A 23,705-nucleotide genomic window follows, 5' to 3' on the forward strand; every position below is an offset into this window, starting at 1 on the left:
TCTATTCTACATTGTTCCTATTCCTATTCCGAAATCCCAATCCAGTGCTGTGAATTTTGTCTTTCGTTCAGGGTTGTTTGCTGACGAATTATTGTAACCATAGAATAAAAAAAAACTAACACACGCAGGGCAGGCCCTCCATAGGGACAAAAGTAACAAATTTTGATGCATGTTTATAAGGAAAGAATTTTCATTTATTTATTATATGATGAAATATTTATAAAGTAAAAAGCGTAGTTTTCATTTAGTTCCTTAATTTAAATTGATAACGATAAACAATAAATAATAATGTTAAACAACATTAACAATAAATAGGGAATCATTATAACAGCTCACTTCCGTTAATATATCAAACATATTTGGCAATAAATAATCTACTTTTAACTGTATAAACAGGACATTTTGTTACTCAGTATAGTATCTTTGGCAAAATTTCTTTTAGAAAGAGATCTTTTTAGGGCAGCACTAAAATTATGTACCATCTAATGGCATTTATTTGTCTTTAGATTTATTTGACATTTAGGTATCCCGAATTAATTAGCGAATTCCACTATTCTCCCTAATATCTCACTTAGTAGGGAAATAAAGGGCAAAAGCAAATATCGTATCTTTCAGTTAAAAGTTATTACTGACTCATTCATATTATGGTAGGATGTGTAAAGTAAACTATGACAGAGGATGTCAAATTCTCTCGCTTCTATGCCCTAATCATCTATTCTATCCGTGATTTACACACAAGCTAATTAAAGTTATTTTTTCGCTACGTTTGATTTAAATATGTTAAGTTAAGGAAGTCTCTTCAAGTTTCTTCCTGAAATAGACTGTACCTAAAATAGTTTAGAAGAGTCCGTTATAAATTCAATCTCAGATTTAGGTTAATATAATAGGCCATCCAGTGGAGCAATCTGTAATGCAAAAAATAATTAATAATTCCGGCCTCACTCAGGCCCCCAAACTAGAAATAAACAACACTGCTCTTTTACTCAGTATATCCCTTGTTGGTTTAGCACATTCAATCAACCTAGTTGGTTCTGATAATACAAAGTGCTCCACTGACCGTTATTTTTTATTTGTCTAATCATGTCCACTTTTTTCCCAATTGATCTGATAGACGGTTGTCCCTATATTGAAGAAATTGTTAAAGAAATAAGATTCCTTTGGTGAAATCCTTATCACATACAAAATGATAAACATGAGTTGATACTGTGAGGATTGTGATAAAAAAATTCAGTAACAGTGGTGGTGATTAGGAGTTTGAAGCTCCTTTTACGTTACTTCATAGAGCTCCCTCTTAAAAACTATGACTGGCTGATGGACACGAGTGAATGGGTTCTACCTTCCTGAATAATTACATTGATTCACATAAAGGCCTAAAATAAAAAAAATTAAACATTTAAATAGGTTAAAATATATGAGTGACTGTGATAACCTAGTCTATTTTATAAATACGCACGAACAAATAGTCTATTTTATTTACATGTGTAAACGCCAAGAATTAGTAAATTATTAAACTCTCTGGGAAACTCCTTGGGTTATTTAAAAATGTTCATATTATTCAAAACCAGTTGTTTATAACTGAGAAATTTTATTTGTAGAAATATCGAATAACTAGTCAACAACATAAATTTAGTGACTACTCGAACCAGTGCCTGGTCTGTCTTTGTTAGAACATGACATTTCTTATCATATGCATTTTGAATTGTAATGTTACTACATTATTCTATGCTGCCAGCTGTGCAGAATAACTGTCTATAGAAAAATTAGGGTTAAACTCCTATGTAAAAAAAGAGGGGAAAACAAAGTGAATGTGGACTGTGGAGTGATCAGTATATTTGTATAATTTTAATGTTCATTATGTTAGTGTGTTATTGGGATAAGTTGTTTTTGTATAGGTGATTAAAGTGATGTGAACACAAACTATAAATATGAGTGATTTCGATTAGATATGGTAATTATTACCAGTGCTGTAATTGTACATAAATTTTCCAACTACATAAAAGTAACATTGAAGTCTGTTCTCTTTTTGATATATGAAAATATTCTCCAATTTGTCATCCTGAATTCCTTCTATAGTGGGATTAGGAACGAAATAATTATAAGGTTAGATATGTGGTTTTCTGGAAATGGTAAGATTGATCTCACAAATCAAAAAGATTTGATTTTCAGTGATCTTATTCAAGAATGTAAACATGCAGCCCCAGGAGCAAGGCTTTCTTATGCAATCAGGACAAGGCTAGAACGGTTTTCCAAAGAGCACAGGAAAGAAATTGTTTGCAGACTTAAAGATGGTTGTGCACCCCTTTTTATAGCTTGTAAAAGAGGCCACTTGGAAATTGTTGAATATCTAATTAATACATGTGATGCAGATATCGAACAGCGTGGGTTGTATGAAGTACCTGATGATCGATCAGTACACAGTGTAACTCCACTGTGGTGTGCAGCAGTATCAGGAAAATTACCTGTTATCCGATGTTTAGTTGAGCATGGAGCTGATGTTAATGCTGTATCTGATACAGGCTCAACCCCAGTGAGAAGTGCCTGTTTTATGACTCATCTAAACATAGTTTCTTATTTGGTAGAATGTGGAGCTGATATTTTGAAAGCAAATTACAATGGTGGAACATGCCTCATCAACTCTGTTCAGAGTGTACAATTGTGCCAGTACTTGCTGCAAAATGGTGCTTATGTTAATGCTCGAGACATTCAAAATAAAACTGCACTGCACTATGCCATCCAAGAACATAGATTTGAAACAACTAAGTTGTTGCTGGATCATGGAGCAGATCCACATGCTCGAAGCCGTTATAATGACGATGCTCTTCAGACTGCTTGTTTGAAAGGTGCAGCACAAATTTTTCTGTACTTGATAGATAGAATCCCTTATGATCCTGAACGACTGGCTGATGCACACGAGTTAATGGGTTCTACCTTCCTGGATGAGCACACTGATTCACAGGTAGGCCTAAAGTAAAAAAAAAGAAAAAATAATCAAAATATATGAGTGACTGTGTTATCTTAGTATAATTTATAAATATATGCAAACAAATAGATAGTCTGTTTTATTTACTTGTGTTTAAAATGCTTAGGATTAGTGCTGATCGGCCACCAACACAATCTGGTAATGATTCGAATCATCGATATTTATGACGATTATAAGGACTTAAAGGAAAATGTTGGACCAAATAACGTGATCGATATTTTAAAGAACAATATGGTTTACTAGTTAGAATTTAATGTATAAATATTAATATAACTTACAAATTAAAATATAATGCATATTTAATATTATTACAAATAATCAATAAAATTTACTTACCTTATGTATTTAAAAAAACAAAAACCATGACTGCTTGTGATTTCACAAACTTTGTTTCAACAAAGAAGATATGTACGTCACTGTTCTTACAGCCGTTAGTTAATGAGAAACACATAATTTTAATTATGAACTTATTTCCAAACACAATTTTACTTTGAATTAACTTTAAGCGATAATATCAAACTGAATTAAGTTTTATGATTTAAAATCGTATTATAGTGAAGCTATACTTTTATATGTAAAATAAATGTATTTGTTTCAGATTACATAAAATAACTAAACTTTATTTAAATGACGTTTGAGCAGTATAGTACTTACGATTACTTTAGCCAATCTAAAATGATATTTCTGCAGGTAGGCTACTGATGCTATCAAAGTACATTCATTAACTAAAAAGTCATAGTTTGTTGATTTAAACTAAAATAGTACACGATTTTTCATTATATTCATCATATCATATTTAAAATGTTCAAAAAATTTAGATCTGTCGAGTTTGTTCAAATCTTACTTTTCTTGCAGCAAAACACTATTTGATTGACATCTTTAATTTTGTTTTTTAGCTCGTCAATACAAGCTGAAAAATTCGGATTCAAAGGAGTAAGGTCATTATCTTGTAACCATTGAAAACATTGCTCAGTGTTTATAAAAACATTTTAAACCAATCTCCATATTCGTCGCCATTGTTCTTGTCATTATCACTAGTCTTCTACGTAACGAAATATAAGCTGGTAATGACGTCACTAGTTTAAATAAAGAAAGCTGGCAAGGATTTATTATGAATATATATATATATATATATATATAGGCTAGGTCAAATGTCATATTCGATAGTATTGATATTTAAAATCGATAATCATAATCCGATTGTGTTGGTGGTCGCTTATTATACTGTAGCCACCAACAACTTAAACTCATTATTCGGTTGTTTTTAATGAAATAAAGAAATTGATATCTATTTAAGTCGGTAGAGTACAATAAGCTGACCTGGTTATTATATCGATTAGTATAATCATCGATACTTAATATTCATATATCAAGTGTATATCAGTGTATCAATCATATTAACATATCTATAGTCAACAACAATCATATTTGAAATTGAAGTAATTAATATAATACATATAGTGACAATCTCATAAATAATAAAGGAGCTATAATGATCAAACAAACAATTAGAACTGGAAATAGGAAAAACTCGTAAATAATAAAGAACTGATAACAATATAACAAACATTTATAAGAAATATATGTAACTATTTATGTTTTCTCCTGAGTAGCTATGTTGCTTTCAAGAAGTCGTTGAAAGCATCCTCTCTAGGAAACCGTATTTCTCTTCTGTATAAACACTCACAGAGATGATCTGCAAGCAGGTCGGCTGATGTACCACTTTTTAAACTTCGTTTCACGGTCCTACACAAGGACTGTTATTGTCTATAAAAGGCAATATGTTTACTATATGAAAAAGTGTTTAAAAGTTTATTTAAGTTAGTAGTTATTGTTCAAAAATCGGTATTGGTTGTTAAGTATTTTATTAAGTAACACTGTTTGTCAATATTGATATATAAACCATGTCCGCTAATCATACTCTACCCATTTATGTTACCTTAAAATATGATTTAAACCTATTAATTATAATAACAATAAAAAACAAGAAGAAAGTTAGGTCTAGGGGAGACTTTAATAAACGGCCTATGCTCGTTAGTGGGTTATTTTTTCTCGAATGGTTCGATGTATTATCCAACTTTGATATTTTAAAATCATACATAATAACAGTTATAATAAATTACTGTAGGCCTACTGTAACAATAAGAATCTCGTACATTACAATTTCAAAAACATAAATTTAACACTAACATTACAAAACAATATACTTAGATATCAAAGAAATCTTACAATATTTATAACTCGCCCAACTTGATATTAACGAGTATCCGCTTTTATGAAATGGAGGAAAGAATTCTCCCCATAGGTTACCAGGAGCCATACCCACATGTTGAAGCCACTTAAACAAATCTCGTCACTTGTGAGAAAATATCTCACATATTTTCCTCATATTCATCGCCATTTTCAAAATATCAAAATATTAGTTACTTCTTGCTGTTTATTGTTTACATTAAAATTATTATAACTAATAAGTTGAAATCGTGTGCTAAGTTAAATAAATTGTAATATTGAATTATTCCTTTGGATAAAAACATTGAACCATTCAAGAAAAACAATTAAATTACGAGTGTAGGCCGCTTATTAAAGTCTACCCTAGATCTAACTAATAAATGTTTTGAGAATTTGTACATGGCGATGAATATGAGGAGAGATAAACAAACAATTTTGTGAGATAAACAATTGAAAGTTCTTAGCGAACAATCAAGAGAAGTTTGAGGAGTTGAATACTGACATATGGTCTAGCAGACATCTGTAATTTTATTTGCAAAGTAGTGCGCTTGTGTGGGGAGAATCCTTTCCTCCATTTCACACAAGCTGTTGCTTCTATCTGGACAAGCTATAAAAACTGTAAAGTCTTTCTGATATGCAGATCAAGGCAAAAGTTGGTTTTGTTATTTTTTAATGTATTGAAAATAGTAATGATTTTTGTTTTGTTTTGTTAATGTATTAATTCTTGTTGTGTGCGATTATTATATAATATTTAAGTTAAATCATATAATAGAATAATATTTACATTAGTCATGTTAGCTAGAACAATTATTTCTAGGTTTATCAATTTCTTACAATAGTAATGTTTTATTTCCAGAAATTTTTTTGGCAACTGGGATCCATATGATGCATAGTAATTGTTAATATGTTGAAATTTAGATTATATCCCAAATAGTCCATCAATGCAGGGGAACCAAGGGGAATCAGGATTTCTGGGTGGGAATAGAATAACAGCTAAGGAGGGGTAGGCATTGGAAGAGGGAATAATAATTGAGATACCAATATTCATGTGAGAAAAGTGCAAAGATTTTTAGAGGTCAGAGTACAGCTAACAACTGTATAAATTAACTGATAAATTAAGTTTTTAAAAAATTTAAGTTGGTTAAAAAAGTTTTTTGTCATTTTAGCAACAGTTTCCACTTCTATGGTGACGTTAGATTGTTGTTTTTTCGTCTGTCTTCTTTACTAATACACACCTTATCTGCGCATTATTTTTCCCTGATTAAGTCCTATGACATCTTTCAAGCGTAAGAAGGCATATCGGGTACATATTGTTTTAGTAATCATGGTTAAGAGGCTCAGAGTTTAACCTAACTCTTGTATTATGTATTGCATATGTATGAATTTTTAGCGTGATTTAATTACATTTCTGTTGTTATAGCTGAGTGTGCCTTGTTTCCCCGACAAAAAAAAAATATATATATATATAGCCCTTGCCATATACTTCCGGTCTAAGATATTTCCAGTGCCATAGTTGAGTTTGCCTTATTATCCTGATGAAGGAAATATACGTACATACTTAGGATTGAGAAGTCTGTTAGGGTCTTGATGGAAATCCTACCTAACACCTATCTATTTTAGGTATATGGAGGAATCTTATTAAGTTCATGCAAAAATTCAAAATTATCATATAGGCTATAAGGTTTTACGTCATTGCAGTTTTGTTGTTTTCGGACTGTAGTCTGGAAATAATGAATCATTGAAGCATGTTATTGTTCATTTTATTGTTTTCACTTAAGCCACTGTTAAAAAGGCATATCAAAATATGAAGAAAGCCTACCAGTTTGAAGTACCTTATATGAAAACTTTCACAGCTTTGTTCATTTGGTTGGCCTTATAAAAGTTTTAGAAGTTTTTAATTTTTCATTGGTGCGATCGGGAGTAAATTTTAAATATTAACTTTGTCTTTGATATCTGCTTTACATTACTGATCCAGCACTGTAAATTTCATATCTTATAAAATTTGAACATAAACAGATGTTTCAGCCATTGGTCGAACTTCAGTTGAAAATATAAATAGCTGTTTATTGTCAGTTAAATTTGGATTAAGAAATATAAATGTACCAATTTTCAGAATTCCAAAATATTCCAGGTAACTTTTCCAATCCTTCTCTTTGTATAAACCTTCCTCGAATTTCAACAAATAATTTCTAAAAGAGTTCGCTGAATTGGTCCAGCCGTTCTCAAGATTAGTGCTAAGCAACACATTTTGAGATTAGTGTTTATTTGTCATATTATAAACTTCACAATGTAGGTTTATCTTTATGATTAATATAAAAAAAAGGAAACTAAAACCCTTTTTAAACAGTTTATTTTACAGACGTGTTTCGGCTTTAATCTGATACTGAAGATGTCCTAAAGCTGAAACACGTCTTTAAAAATAATATGATTAAAAAGGGTTTGTTTCCTATTTTTTATTAATATAAAAACATTTTATTTATTTATAATATTAGACATAATATAAGATAGTTATTGATATGTACGGTGTTATAGTTGGCAGTAAGTTGGTAACCATACGTTCTGTTATAGTATGGTAAGTCATTGTAGTGACATTATTGAAGTATCATTTTAAATATTAGTTTCCTGCAATATGTGAAATGAATCAATGATTCAATCAGCTATTTATAAAGTAGCATGTATTGTCAACTCTACTGCAGTCAGAATCAATCAGCTATTATAGTTGCAATCCGTTATGGTCTGTTACACTTATGCTGTAAGTGTTTTGTTAATTTTTTTTTTTTATGTGAAGTAATTTTTGTTGATTGTCTTAAACATGTGTTAATTGGCAATAGTTTATAAATAATTATTATTTTAGATTACTAAGTAGTAAGAGTTGTCTCTGACTGGTTTTAGATTTTTTTTAAATTAAATTTTCGTGTAAAACTTAGATTTACTTTCTTACATTTGTAAAAACCTATGTTTAAAACTGTATAAATTCCAGGTAACAGGTGTTGTTTGAAATAGGTAAAAATATTTTTTCTAGTAATATAGTCCTACCCATTAACTGTAAGACAATTCTCAAAAATTCGTGTAAGAATCAACAATGATTTTAACACGTTAGGTACCAATTAATACAACTTACTAAAATATTACTCTCTACCTAATCCTGAAAAATAAATGTATAACGCATCATAATTAATTGATGTAGTAGATATATATTTGGAATTTAAAAACAAGCCATCATTTCAAAGCAAAGTACTTACACCATTTAAACATTGTTAATTGTAACTGTAAACTTGTAGGTGGCATTGTTACACTGGCAGATGGCTACAAATCTACGTAGACAGCACGGAACCAATGGAGAACCTCTGCTTAAAAGACCAGAAATGACACCCAAATCGGCATTTGGCTTTGCTAAGGAGTTCAGAACTGAAGAAGACCTCCAGAACATTTCATTGGACTTAGATGCCATGAGGATACAAAGTTTATTGGTTTGTGAGCGGGTTCTCGGGCCAACACACAAGGACACTTTGTTCAGATTGATGTACCGTGGAGCTGCGTATGCAGATGACCTGATGTACCAGCGATGTATCGATCTGTGGAGAAGAGCTCTGGAAATAAGGGTTGAAAAGGATTCGGTAAGTGGTATAATTTTTAAAATTAAAATGTTAATTAGGGTGATACTGAGTGTAGTAATTTATAACTGTAATCGATGTAATTAGTCTAATTTATAACAAAATCTCAGTGTCAAAAAAATATCGTCAACAGTAGTTTTATTGAAATTCTCTCTTTGTAGTGATAGATTTTTTTAAATGTGTAGCCTTTAAGAGTAATATGTTTATTTATAATATTAAATTAACAGTGAGTTATTATACATTCTAATATTGGTACCTACTGTCTATGTTCAATACTGCAAAATCCTTGGTTAGTTCTTTTCAAAGTATACTTGAAGTGTTTAATATTTTTTTTTTTTTTTTTTTTTTTTGGAATGACAACAATTACAAATCATTTTATTCTTAAATGCAAAAACCCTATTGGGTTTGTCTGCATTTCACTAAATATACTAATTACTTATTTTATGCTTTAAATTAATTTGTGGTCAAGTCCATGCAGTTTTAATACAATTGAGTAAACACCTCACCAATAATGCAGTTACAATATAAAAAATAATAAATACAAATTTCAAATTAACATACCAAAATTTCTCAAGAAAAACAATAGCAATAATTAATTAACATTTATAAAAAATAACTTAATCCTAACAACAATAAATAAATATTCAAGGATAACAATAACAACTACAAAAACAACAAACAGAAGAAACAAATATAAAATATGCATAATTTAACTCAATAACAATATACCCAAAAACATGTTTAAAGCTCAGATAAAAGCATTCAAAGAACAACAAATAAATAAATAAATAAGTTACCTTAATTGTATTTGAAAATTATTTTCAATAACATTTATAATAACAATCGTAACAAAACTATCAACAATCAACAACACAACAACAACCAGTAATATTAAATTTCATTTTTCCATAACAACTCTTTTAATGCAACTTTAAACAATTTACAGCTCTTAGCATTTTTAACATTGTTTGGAAGCATGTTAAAAACTGTAGGCACATAAACTTCCAAAGTTCTACTTCCATATTTGTTGCTGAATTTAGGTACAACAAGATAGTTTTTTCTGACCGAGTAAGGATGTGTGTTTTTTATTTTATAAGTGTCAACTCTTAAATAATCATTAATTATTAAAAATTTAAACAATTTGCCTACTTGTAATCGATTTCAGTTTTAGAAAACATCAGCATCTGGTAAAACTTTCAAATTGTTTTGCATTATACATTTAAGTGTCTGTCTTTGTATGCTTTCTATACTATTTAAATGATAGTTGGATGCATTGCCCCAAGCTTTGAGCCCATATCTTATAACAGATTCACACAGTGCATCATATATTGTTAACAGTGTTTTACAGGGCAGATATTGCTTTAAGTAGTATAGTTTACAAGAGTAGACTCTGACCTTTTTACAGACACTTTCTATGTGCCTATCCCACTTGAAATTGTGATCAACCAGTACCCCTAAATATTTAAAAACTTTAACATTTTCTAAAATACTGCACTGACAATTATTAAAAATACATGTTTTAGCATGTAAACAATATTATAATCATGATGTTTAATATCAACAATTTTACATTCAAATGATGGTGAGTGTATATGCATTAATTTTGATTTAGCGGCATTTATAATTAACCCATTGTTTTGGTACCAGCATATGAGACTTTTAAAATCCATTTGCATGTTTTCCTTAGCCTCTGTTATGTTTTTATGAGAAGTTACCAAAATTGTGTCATCAACGTACGTATAAATTGTACACTTTTTCATTATACTTGCTACACTATTTACATAAATTGTATACAAAAGTGGTCCCAAAATACTTCCCTGAGGCACTCCTGATGTTATGTCATGTTCCTGTGAAAAACAGTTTCCAATTTTAACTATCAATTTTCTATTATTTAGGTAATCTTCAAACCAATCAAGAAATTTCCCTCTTATTCCCACTGCTCTCAGAGATTCAACTATTTTATTGAACTGAAGTGTATCAAATGCTTTAGAAAAATCTATAAAGGTAACCAATATTTGTTTTCCACTATCAATTTCCTTGTTAACATAATTAGAAAAATCTTTTAACAAGGTTTCTGTACTTTTATTTCGTTGAAATCCATACTGGCAATCATAAATTATCCTGTCATCTCTTAAATATCTATTCAAACCATGCTATGTAATGCTCCATAACTTTATCTACCGCAGAGAGTAGTAGTACTTTTTCAAGACTAGCATAATGAATTAGGTGCTGTAATTATCATCACTCTACAGTAACTTCTTTTTAATCTTGTCGCAGGTGTTATTCAGTGACACGTGTTTCACTGCCCAAGCCCTTGTTCGGCTCTTCGTAGATCTTAATGAAAAGAGTTTAGAGGTAATGGGAAATGGTAACATAAGGGCAGAAGAGGAACCTCAGTTTAATGACGTCCTTGCCACATTCACTCTCCTAGCTGACAAGCTTTCTGATTGCCGGCAACTTCTCCAGGTAAAGTTTGTATGATCTTTTATTTTCCTGTTAAGCCTCTAAAAGTTCATTAAAAATATCCAAAAACATACCGTTTGCTAATTTATTTTAATTTTGTTAAGAAGATTTTGTTAAGTTTTAATTACTGTATTAAGATTTTTAGGTAAAAATACCCTTATGTAGTCTGTTTTATATCTTAAATCCAATTTGCTGAAAAAGTCATATTAATAAAAGTATTACTCTTTTTAACACTAATATTTTTGTAGCAAAATTGTTTGGGTGATAAATTTGCAATGTTGTAACTAATATTCCAATAAAATTTGTCAATTTTGTATTTTTTACTATTTATTTAGCCAAGTGTGGCTTTATTTTTACCTATAGATTTTCTTCTAATCTGCTGCATCTAGTGACAATTAAGGGTAAAATTAATACTGAAACATTTTGTTTTACTGAATTTTTTTACAAATAAATGAAAAACTAAACAAATGTGGACTAAAGCCTAGATGGCTATGTAATAGTATAAACAGGAGGTTATACAAGAAGATGCTGAAATCTAGTGGAAAATGGTAAAATTACATGAATGGCACTTGCTAGTGGCAGGACAGCTTCTTGTGTAATATTACAATGGATTTTAAGTCATTGCTATAATTTTCAAAATTGCTATGAATGTAATATTGTGTCAGAAACTGGTAAGGTGGTAATAGTGAACACTGAAAAATATTGTAGAGATATTTGTTATTCATATAATGGAAAAAATGAACAAACTATATTAACAGGATTACAGACTTTGTAGTTTGTTAACCCTTTAAGAGTATGGACGTCATATGACGTCTTCTTTTGATAGGCTAAAATGAGTAATGGATGAAATCCAAACAATTACCAAAAGGAGTAAAAAATTTAAATCTTTATAATCTCTTAAAAATTCTTATTTACATTTGGAAGCTTAATAAACAAGGACTACGTGTTCTACAAGTCAATATTTCAGTACTTTTTCAAAATTAAATGTCTTATTTCCTCACTACAGCACACTCAATCAATGTTGTCTGCCATTTGGACAACAATAACAAATTAGATGTTTGGTCAACAAATATGTTGCTCTCACAAGATAAATACGGCCACAGTATGCAGTATACAAAGAATGGCTAGTATAATGTGGCGGCCTAATCTGACAGCAAAGCGATGTGCGCACGATGTGACCTTGAGTCAGTGGCTTCTACCAGGTGGTTACTGAGATCTGGTGGTAAAATCAGATTACAAGTGAAAGCGAGCACAAACATGGAAGTTAAGTATGTTGCCAATGGATGGAACCACATTACAGACAAATATACTTAAGGCAATCAGTAATAGCAATGCATTTATGATAATACAAAAATACAGAGTCTAAACGACGTACTCCTTTAGACCACTATAAGAATATACGTCATATGACGTCCTTACTCATTATGTAGAGTTTACACGCACTCCTTAAAGGGTTAATGTTAGAAAGAAAATTCTGTTTTATTTATGTGCAAAACCTGAAATATAAATTTAGTTATTTATTCTCCATGCAGATTTATATGGACTACATGTTTGTTTACATTTGAGTGAATTTATTGTACCTTGATTCTTAATCATATATAACTCCTATTATTCAACTAATTCTTTTCTGATATTTTTTAAAACTATTAGCTAGGTAAAAATTAGTATCATTAAACATAATTTCTTGATAGGGTATCATATTTTAAAATTGCTTTCCAAAAAATTGTTAAAATAATTAAATGAGTGTGAAAGACTGTAGGTGTAATAAATTGGAAGAGGTGTTATTAATGTAACAATCTTGGTTAAAAAATATTTCTGCATTCATTGAATCTGGTACACAATTTGTTTGAAAATTTGCACAAATTGTCTCATGGTCTGATAAATTATATTTATTAAACTTACAAGTTATATTTTATTTTTTGATAATATTGGTAACTATTTTATGAAAAAGGTTCCTTGTTGTGTACTTCTAGTGTTTTTCCTTTAAACAATACAAGTTATGATAGCACAATAAGTTAAAAAAGAATTTGCCTCAACATACATTATTTTATATTGGTATTAAAATCATCTAGTACAGTATCACAAATTTCACATTATATTTTAAGTATATTTCATTGATATCTGCATATTGCAATCATATATATATATATATATATATATATATATATATATATATATATATATATATATATATATATATATATATATATATATCATGCAATCAATATATATATATATATATAAGATTTGTTAATCCTGCTGTAACTTACTACAAAACCACGCCTGGTTTTGTATGCATGGATTTATGTTATATATTGTGTGCTTATGAAAATTATAGCTACCGTAATTTTTAGTTGACTCTGATTAAACTTAGTACAGAGTCTATATTTGCATGTATAGCTTGGATGAGTTATCCAGTCTTAACCAACAAAACATTCCAGATGGTGGCCATTTGCATTTGAACAGAAATTTTAACTCAACTCATCCCAAACATATATCCAAAACGATACATTTTAAACATATATTAGGTAATTATAAACAACTTTTATTATTTCACTTTTTTAATATCTGTTAAGGTTTCATGACAGCAGCCATTCAAAGTTTGTAAAAGGAGGGGTAATATATAAGTTATTATGCATTATAGCTCAAAATAAAAAAGTATTTTATTCCTAGGTTGTATGCAATAATGATTGTTCTCACGTGTTTTATAACATTTCACATGATTTCCAGATATTGGATGTCGGAAAATTGTAAGTTGTGTACAACATTGCAGAAATAAATTTAATAACAGTAATTACCGTAGTTCTTATTATATTCTGATTAAACGTGGTACAGAGACTGCATTTACACATAGTCTGGTTTTCATTAGTCAGTCTTAACCAATAAAACGTTTTCCATTTTGCCTAGATAATGGTCATTTGCATTTGGACAAAATTTGATCTTGGTTTTTCACAGGTTTAATTTATATAAGTTATTTCTTATAAAGTGTGTATTTAACTAATCATTACTGTTTTAAAAAAAATACATGCAGGAAAAATCATGTGAGAAACATACTTTATAAGAAAATATCACATGATATGCAACAATAGGTATCTTAACGCAGACACACATAAAATCCAACAAGAACAAGAATTTTAACAAGATGGTTACAATTTTGTAAATCAATAGTATCAAACTGTGTTGATTGTCACAGGTGAGGCCGGTGTACAAGAGACAGCAGGAAAGTTTTGACCGCATCTTAAAATGCATCACTCACCTTATCTACCTACTGGTGGAGACTGGGCGCAGTGAGGAGGAGCAGGAGCAGGTGAGCGAGTGTGTACGTGCGCTCGTCTGGTCCAGCCCGCGCTCGGCCACCACAGGTGACACGCTGCTCCATCTGTGTGTATCCAGGCTCAACACTATCAAGAGTAGTTATTTCAGTGATGACAATCAGGTCAGTAAAGAATTAACAAATGTTTTTTGTATGTATTTATATATATATATATATATATATATATATATATATATATAAGATTTGTTAATCCTGCTGTAACAAATATATATATAAAGAATACAATACATACTTTTTAGTAAAAACATGCAATATATTTGAATATGTATCAGTACAAAATGAAATTATACGTCTATAAACTGTTGAGTTTCATTCAAAATTCTCCATGTCATTAATATTTTAGATCTGTTTAACTGCACCACGTGAGAAAGGCCGTGAAATTCAAAACAAAATTCACGTACAATATAAATGTTTCCAAATAAAAATAAATATGAAAAACAATTTATAAAAGGCACTTTAAAAGTAATTTGTTTAAATCAGATGTCAAGTGCATAGAAACGCACAGTAAAAGTCATTTCTTTTCAGAAGATGAAATCAATTTAGTATAACCATTAAAATAGTAAAAAAACAACAATAATAAATTAAATGTATCTATTACATAACCTATTACTAGTTACTAATATCAACAATAGATCCAGTTCACCTTCCTCTTAGCGCAGTGTCTAGAATTGGTCACAGACTTGGCTCTTGACTCTCCACTTGACTCTTGGAGTCAGAAGTCATGTTCGTCTGAAGAAATCTAAAAATGTTGGTGACAATGAGGCTCACAATTAACTCTTTACATTGTTATGACATCAGAGACACCTAGACTAAAGAATTAGTGCTGCCTAGATGAAGAAGTATATTCTCATTGTCTCGTCAGGTGCATAATTGAGTGCACTACAATGTTTTAGATATAATCTCTAAGCAAAATGGAGCAACCTCTAGTAAAGTAAAGTAAAATTAAAGTGAAAACTTGAAAAAGAAGATGTTGGTAGATGTTAGGACACTTACCCAAAATATTTCATATTTTGCTGAATTGTGCTTGTTTAAAAAAATAGCCTTTTTATCACTGTTTATTAATGCACTATAATATTTAAAGTATTTTTGATAATCTGTGTTTTGTAAAACAAGCCTTTGAATACCACAGGGGCAAAAATTGAGTAAATAGTTTGTACTGAAATGTATAAAATGAAAATAACATTAAACCAATGAAACAACATAACATGTTTTTACTTTTTTTGTGTATAAATATTCTGCTTTTTTATTTTTGATTCCAACAAATTATACCGTGGAAACAATTATTTTAATATTTGTTACAACGATACAATTGTGGTAAAACTAATAGTAAACTTTTTTCTAGGAATACTATAGTTACAGAACAGTTTTGAGATATGTACATAATCCAGAAAAGCATATTTGCAGTACCAGTAACACAACACTAAAACAAAAATAAATCAATATTTTCTCCTTTACTAGCGATCATTTTATTGGTATATCTGTTGGTTTCAGTGACCAACATGGTGATAAGACTGTGTAAGAGTAAGGAAAGAGCTAGAAGACAATACAAAAAATATAAAATGACACATTTATTTAATCAGTATAAGAGCATAAGAGCTGACACTAAACGTTTAATTAAAACTGAATTTGATGAATATATTAAGTCGGTTGAGAGCAAGTTAAGAAACAATCCCAAGTCGTTTTGGAACGTAATCAAACAATTAAAAGTTGTTGATAAGAGCCCATCCATAATGCACACTGACGATGGGATGGTGGAGGGGGGTGCGGCGATAACGGAGGCTCTGGCCACATACTTTGGTTCTGTTTACAATACTTGTAATCTCACTGAGGACGAGCTTTGTACTCGAGCGCTAAGAACATCAGTTATGGATAATGCGGGTACATTTGCACTTTCTGAAATTACTGAACAAGTTATTAGTTGCGCTTTAAAGAAACTTAAGCCTAAAAAATCATTGGGCCCTGACGGAATTCCACCCTACGTATATAAAGCGTGTGCAGATGTTTTTACTAAACCATTTCACTATTTATTTAATTTGTCTATCAAACAAAGTTCATTTCCAGAAGCCTGGAAACGTGCAAAAATTGTACCCGTCCCTAAAAAGGGGGGAATAAACCATGTACAAAATCACAGACCCATTGCAATTTTATCCCCACCTGCAAAAGTTTTTGAGACAATTATATACAGTAAATTATTTTTACATATAAAAAGCTACATTAGTGATTACCAACATGGTTTTTTCCCTAATAGATCAGTTAGTTCTAACTTACTAAATTTTTCTCAATTTGCAGTTCCTAATATAGATAATAATATTCAAATTGATGTAATTTACACAGATTTTGAAAAAGCTTTTGATAGGGTGGACCACTTATCTTTGTTGTCAAAGTTACACTTCTGGGGTATGAATAGTAACTGTGTTCGTTTTTTCTGTTCCTATTTGTATAAAAGAAGACAGTACGTTAGTCATGCAGGTTTTAGTTCAAAAGAATTTATTGTGGGGTCTGGGGTCCCTCAGGGCTCAAATTTGGGACCGCTGTTATTTATCATTTACTTAAATGACATTGTTACTTGTGTTAAGCACAGTAAAACACTTATGTACGCTGGTGACCTAAAAATTTGTAATAGCATTAAGAATATTTCAGATTGTTACAAAATACAACAAGATTTAGATGCTCTAAACAACTGGAGTAGGCAAAACCTGAAGTTTAATGTAAAAAAGTGTGCAATAGTTTCATATCATAGAAAATCGATAAATAGTGTAATATGTTTTGATTATAAAATGGATGGACATAAATTAGATAGAAAGATAAAGTTTAAGGATTTGGGGGTTACATTTGATTCTAAGTTCACATTTGCAGACCACGTTATTTCTATAAGTAAATCGGCTTTTTCTATTCTTGGTTTTATTAGGAGAACAGGAAATTTTCTCAAAAATCCAGATTCTCTCCAGCTGCTTTATTTCTCATTAGTAAGATCAAAATTGGAATATGGTTCTGTTGTTTGGCACCCTCATTTAATATGTCTCTCAGATATGTTGGAAAGTGTTCAAAAAAAATTTTTAAGATATTTGTATTATAAAACATTTGGTCACTACACTGATATTATTCCGTATACAGAGCTTCTTAACATCTATAATATGGATAGCTTAACAAAGTGGCGTAAATTAGGCATGTTGTTGTACCTACATAAGCTAGTGAACGGAGTGCTGGATGACAGTGCCTTGTTATCTATGTTGGACTTTGCCGTCCCCCGCCCCAACTCCCGCTCAGTTGCATTGTTTGTTCCGCGATTTTCTCGCACTAATTTGGGTTACTTCTCCTCACTTAACACAATTATTAGACTTTATAATGAGCACTCAAACTCTTTAGATGTATTTAATTCCTCTTACAGAGATTTTAAGGTTAAAATACTCCTGATTATCAATTAATAGTTAAAACATATTGTTATTGTTGTTGTTATTTATATAGTAAATATTTATTGGTGTTTATATTATATATATATATATATATTTTTTTTAACTGAATCAAATTTTATAGTTGTTATATTGTTATATATATTTTGTTAACTAGTTTTAGTACATGTTTAATTGATTACTTTTGGACAGTAGTTTATTGATTCTCGGTTGTTATTTATTTGATTTATTTAAATTATTTGATTCATCTTGTTGTTAAGTTATTTATCGGTGCTTCGGTAGTGTTGTCAACTTTGTCAACTTTCAAATGCTCTTTTTTGTGTATAGTTGATATTTAATGTAGTTGAGCTGTTGTTTTGGATTAAATTGTGTGTGTTTTTGTTGTTGTTTAAAGTTATCCAATTATATTCATATAAAATAATATTAATGTCACAGTGTAATTGGCTTCAGCTGTATTGTAACATTATAAGATATAAATAAATAAATAAAAAATAAATTAAAGTATTCAATAGGAGATGCAGCAACTGGAGGGCTATATTTAGGGCCAGATGTCTCATTATAAGAAAAGTCGTTAATAAAATTGGTGTCTCCTTCATTGATTGACTGCCAAATTTCATTAGCTTCTTGTTCATTATTATCTCATTCAGACAAGCTGTCATTAAAGCTCGCATGTCAACTGTAGGCCTAAGAACAGTCATTATTATTACTACCCTACAAATAACTAGTAATTATCTAACTTTATGTACAGTTAAATGATCACGATCCATGTAAGAATGTGTATTGTTCACAATGAACAGAGAAACAGATACAAAAACTACAACTAACAAAAATATCACTTTTAAAAAGTATTTAACAGATCCCATACTGTAAAACTATATGCAAACTCCATCATTATTATACGTAGCGAGTTGTTTATGCGCTAACCAGGTACTAACTGATCACCCCCAGCTGTTGTAAACTCTTGTTCTGCGTTTGTTTTTATCATAATTAATACAAAGTACTTTGCAAATTACATAAATGTTTATTTTAGTTTTTATTTTATTTATTTAAAATGCCAGTATACATATGAATGTAACAAAAGTAATATGAGTAATGTACAAAACAAGTAATTAACAACAGTGGATGACTAGATACAACGATCATAACAATTAAGACCAAAATACTAATTTGACATATAACACTAACAAGTAAATATATAATAATAGTAATATACAATAAATAATACAGAGACAGCTAATTTAAATGAACAAAGATAACGAGGCCAAAAGGCATGCAACATAGAGGCTTTATATGGGCAACAGATGTAACTGTTATATAGGGAGACAAGTCATGACTTTTGTCTTAAATATTTGTAGTTTTTCCTGGAAGAAGTCCGCTTCACCTGGATCTATTGCAGGATATTTAAGAAATAAAATATCTTTATGAACAATATGGGATGTAAATAGGATTAATGAAAAATATAGTGTTAATTTACGATAACACTCAGTGACGACGGATCGTTGCCCTAGCAAGGTTTTCCGGCTACAAGATATTGTCACTGTGGCACTCAAAGGGTTAATGTAATACCTAAAAGAAATTAAATGCTTGTAAAACTCAATATAAACAACAACAGATGTGTTCTATTAGTTACGTTAAGTTAAGGCAGCTTAAGCAAGTCATCTGATATGTAAAAACTCAGTGGATTAAAACAAGAAAAACGTTATAGTAACAAATCATATTGCAATCCATGACACATGAAAGGTTCATAGATAGGCTATAATAATACTAATTTTTAAAATATGAGGTTTTGAAAATCTTAAATAAAAGTTTATAATTATTGTAAGAAACCACTATCAAAGTAAATAATGCTTCCAAGAATATCAAATATGAGAATGGATGTTTGTTTCAGCTAATTTTTCCCAACATGAAAGTGATTAAGTTGCTGCTGGATTGTGGAGCTCCTGTCAATGCAAGGAACGAGTCCAAGTCCACACCATTGCACGTGGCAGCCAACCCATATAACTTCTACGCTCCTGTAAGTCACTGACATTCTGAGTTCCTCTCTTATTTGGGGAAAAAGTATATGTAAGAAATGATTGCAACAGCCACAGTATTGATCGGTTACAGTTATCATCCTCATAATTGTAGTGTGCAGGTTCTAGCATTATACAGAGTTTGCGTGGTACATTGACTTCCCATATTCTGTTCCAACTAATCTGTTCTACAGCTCTCCAACTTGTCAACACTTCCATTCTCCCCAATTCCTTCTGCCCCTAGCCTGTCTGCCTTTTTGTCTGTAATCGGCCACAGTTATCATCCTCATAATTGTAGTGTACAGGTTCTAGCATTATACAGTTTGCTTGGTACATTGACTTCTCATTCGTAAAATTTTCGTTCAATATTGTGTTCCTTTTAATCTGTTCTACAATTCTCCAACTTGTTAACATTTCCATTCTCCCTGATTTCTTCTGTCCCCTTGTCTCATGTTTAGCATATTTTGGAGTATCTTATCCTACTCCATATTATTTTTCTATAACTAAACAAATAATTTATCATTCTGTACCATTATATGGGGTTTAGTGAATTAGAACTGTCAATTTCAAGTCGATGTAAGTAAAATATTGTCTGCAGGTTGGGTTTATTTGAACATGCAGATCGAACGTTCAAATAAGATGAAATTGAATGTTCATATTATAACAAACATTTTATTCATTTCTTAATTTATGAACGTGTCTTTTACATCTAGTGAAAATGAATTATCAAAAATATTGCTTCATTAGTCCAGAGATTTCCCACATCGTCTATTTTTATTTTCAGTCCTAATATGCTTATGACTGTTTAAATACCATTTGTATAATATTATAAAGTTGTACAGTAATTTTTACACAAATTACACATATATTTCATTTAGTTTAATGGTTTGTTTAGAGTAGTGTAGATTTTTTGTTTATACCAAATTTTATTCAGTATTAACTAACACCAAGAAGTAAAATGTATTTTTTTTTTTAACTAGAAACAAACAAATTTGTACATACCCTAAAGTGTCAATTTAAGTTCCACAAGAATTCCCATATTGGAAACAAAATTTTCTAATTTAGTAACAGATAACTTGATATGAAGAAAACAATCACTAATAAGTATAAGGTTACGTTTAAGCAATTTCTTTTAAATAGCTCAGCCATAACTAACATCAAAGTCTTCCAGTTCACACAGCATCAACGTATTACTTACACAATTATCTTCTTGAAATATATCAGCCCCACTATGGAACCATCTTGAGTTAACCCTTTGACTGGTGGGGGTTTCTCAGTAAAAGTGCCCAAAAAAGTGAGTTTTTAAATTTTTTTAAGTGATTTTCGGTTTACTGCATTAGATGTGTTAGGAAAAACACTCAAACGTTTTGGAAGTTTTTTTGCTTTTATACAGAAATTAATCTAATTATGCACAATAGTTGTTACACTTACAAAATATGACAATAAGATAAAATATTCAGTATTTTCTCATAAACTTACTAAGGTACAGGTTAGTACAAGATAGTAACTGTACACAAGTCAAAGCAATCTTTGATCGTATGAAAGGTGCGAAAACAGACACACTAAAAGCAGAACATCTCAATTAATCCATTTCGTCCTGGTGCCGCATCTCGCCGACGCTGGTTTATCTGCACACATGGCATGCTCTCCTCGGCTTATCCATCTTATCTGTAGCAGGGATGGTGGCAGGAAAATGCTGAGCAGTTAGTCTCAGGGGAGCATCTTAGCCGAAAATTCACCTGTAATTCTTTCTCGTGCTACACAAACACCCATGATTATTTACTCACGGTAAATACAATAAAACTTTTACAATTAAGGCAACCTGTAACTTAAAAGTAATGTTACAACTTGTATTCACTACAGAAACAGAAATAGAATCAGCTGATTATTTGAAAAAACTGATTAAATACCGTCATATGGACTGAATACCTTCAATTAGGTCTGAAAGAAACAAAGAAAAAAGGAACCGCAATATATTAGGAACGACGAAAACTACTTGACAGTCTTTCTTTTTTATTCCGCTAAATCGCATTCGTATTCAGGTGAGAGATTATTCATCACAAAACATTATTGTGAAAACATTTTAGGACCATAGCGCTTCCTGCATGGCTATTGGGATTACTGCAAGCGGCACGTAGGTCACTCCAGAATTTGTTTTGAGATTACTAGTCAAAGGGTTAACAGATGTTAAACTGAAACTGCCAATAGTGAGCAGTCATCCGTACAGGGGCGGAGCTTTATTGTGATTCACTGAAGCTTAATCAAGCACCAGTCATGATCAGTATGGCCCAAATGATTTTCAGCAAGGAGATAACAGTTTAGAAGCAGTCTAAACTAAGGATATAACAATCGATATTGACATGTTACAGTTGGTACAGCTGCTGTTGGATGCAGGGGCTCATCTGGACCAGCCAAACAAGGCGGGTGATTGCCCTGCTCTCCTGATTGCGATGAACCCCCACAACAACATACACCTCATCAACTACACCAGTTTACGCTGCCTCGCCGCCACCGCAGTGTGCAAGTATGGCATCCCCTATACAGGCCAGATCCCAGCCACTCTTGAGACATTCGTCTCCTTTCATCAAGAGTAACTGTTACAGTCATGTGGGCATTGATTATTTTTGCAAATTGTTATTTAAGTGGATGAAGGATTACAGTATTTATCACTATTACTATTACAATATGTGGTGCATATCTGTAAATCATGCTTTATCAAGTATAAATTATGTTATTAAAATACCTTAATTGGTAGAATAATTTGAATGTTCAATCTCGTTGAATTCGTTCACACAAAACAGAGTATCATAAATAAATTTATTGCAAATATAAATGGAGAGACTGGTTTGGTTTCAACTTAAGATTTAAACTTATCTAACATATAATCAGAATGAAATTCAGAATTGTAGTTTCAAACTTGAAATGGATCAAAATAAGGAGTTTTTTAAAAATTAATCCATCTCTGAGCAAACTTCTAGAACAATTTATGTTGTATATACAGTAAATATGCAATACCATTCAGTGTGGTACAATTATTGACTAGTGCAATGTAGTGTTAAGAAAGTAGAGTTTCTGTTGGACCATTACTAGTTGTTATCATTACCTACTGTAACACAATCGGGGAAGTTTATCCAAGACAAACTCTATCTTGAGCCAAGAAATTTATTCAAACTACCTTATATATTTACTGAGTATATATTGTCTTAAGGTAAACCCATATATCCCGAAATCCTTTTGTAACCACTAAGTATAAGTTCTTTTGATTCTGCTTCAAAAAGCCTGGAAGTCTATTTTTAAATTAGCACACAATGTCTAGATTTATAGACAACCCTAATCTGTTTATCTGATTAAGTAACATTTCAATTTTTTTAATGCTTTCATCATAGTTCCAAAGGGTCATAGTATCTTCCTAATTCAGATAACAAAAATAAAACAGCTTTCTGAGATATTGAATATGCGTATATAAAGTAAGATTGTTACTTGAGTATTTCTAACAGCTCATATTAAAATTCACTGAATAGATCATCTATAGATGAATGTTTTTGTATGCTATTAGCTGTTGACTGCAGTAACGTGTATCAGGCAGCCCTTGTTAAATGGCATTCCAAGAATTTGTTAGATAAGTGATATTCATTGGAAAACCACTTCTGAATCATTGAAAGT

General features: G+C 30.7%; 1 protein-coding gene across 1 annotated transcript; it reads left to right on the top strand.

The window, feature by feature from the left end:
- The first annotated feature begins 1,787 nt into the window (after window positions 1–1,787).
- Window positions 1,788–22,875, top strand: LOC124359107 (protein fem-1 homolog C-like). Its single transcript, XM_046811560.1, has 6 exons — window positions 1,788–2,956; window positions 8,491–8,826; window positions 11,101–11,289; window positions 14,480–14,722; window positions 19,919–20,044; window positions 22,412–22,875. The coding sequence occupies exons 1-6, from the start codon at window positions 1,946–1,948 to the stop codon at window positions 22,634–22,636; spliced, it is 2,130 nt and encodes a 709-aa protein (XP_046667516.1). The 5' UTR covers window positions 1,788–1,945; the 3' UTR covers window positions 22,637–22,875.
- The last annotated feature ends 830 nt before the right edge of the window (window positions 22,876–23,705 follow it).

This window comes from Homalodisca vitripennis, chromosome 4 (assembly GCF_021130785.1).
Source record: "Homalodisca vitripennis isolate AUS2020 chromosome 4, UT_GWSS_2.1, whole genome shotgun sequence".
NCBI lineage: Eukaryota > Metazoa > Arthropoda > Insecta > Hemiptera > Cicadellidae > Homalodisca > Homalodisca vitripennis.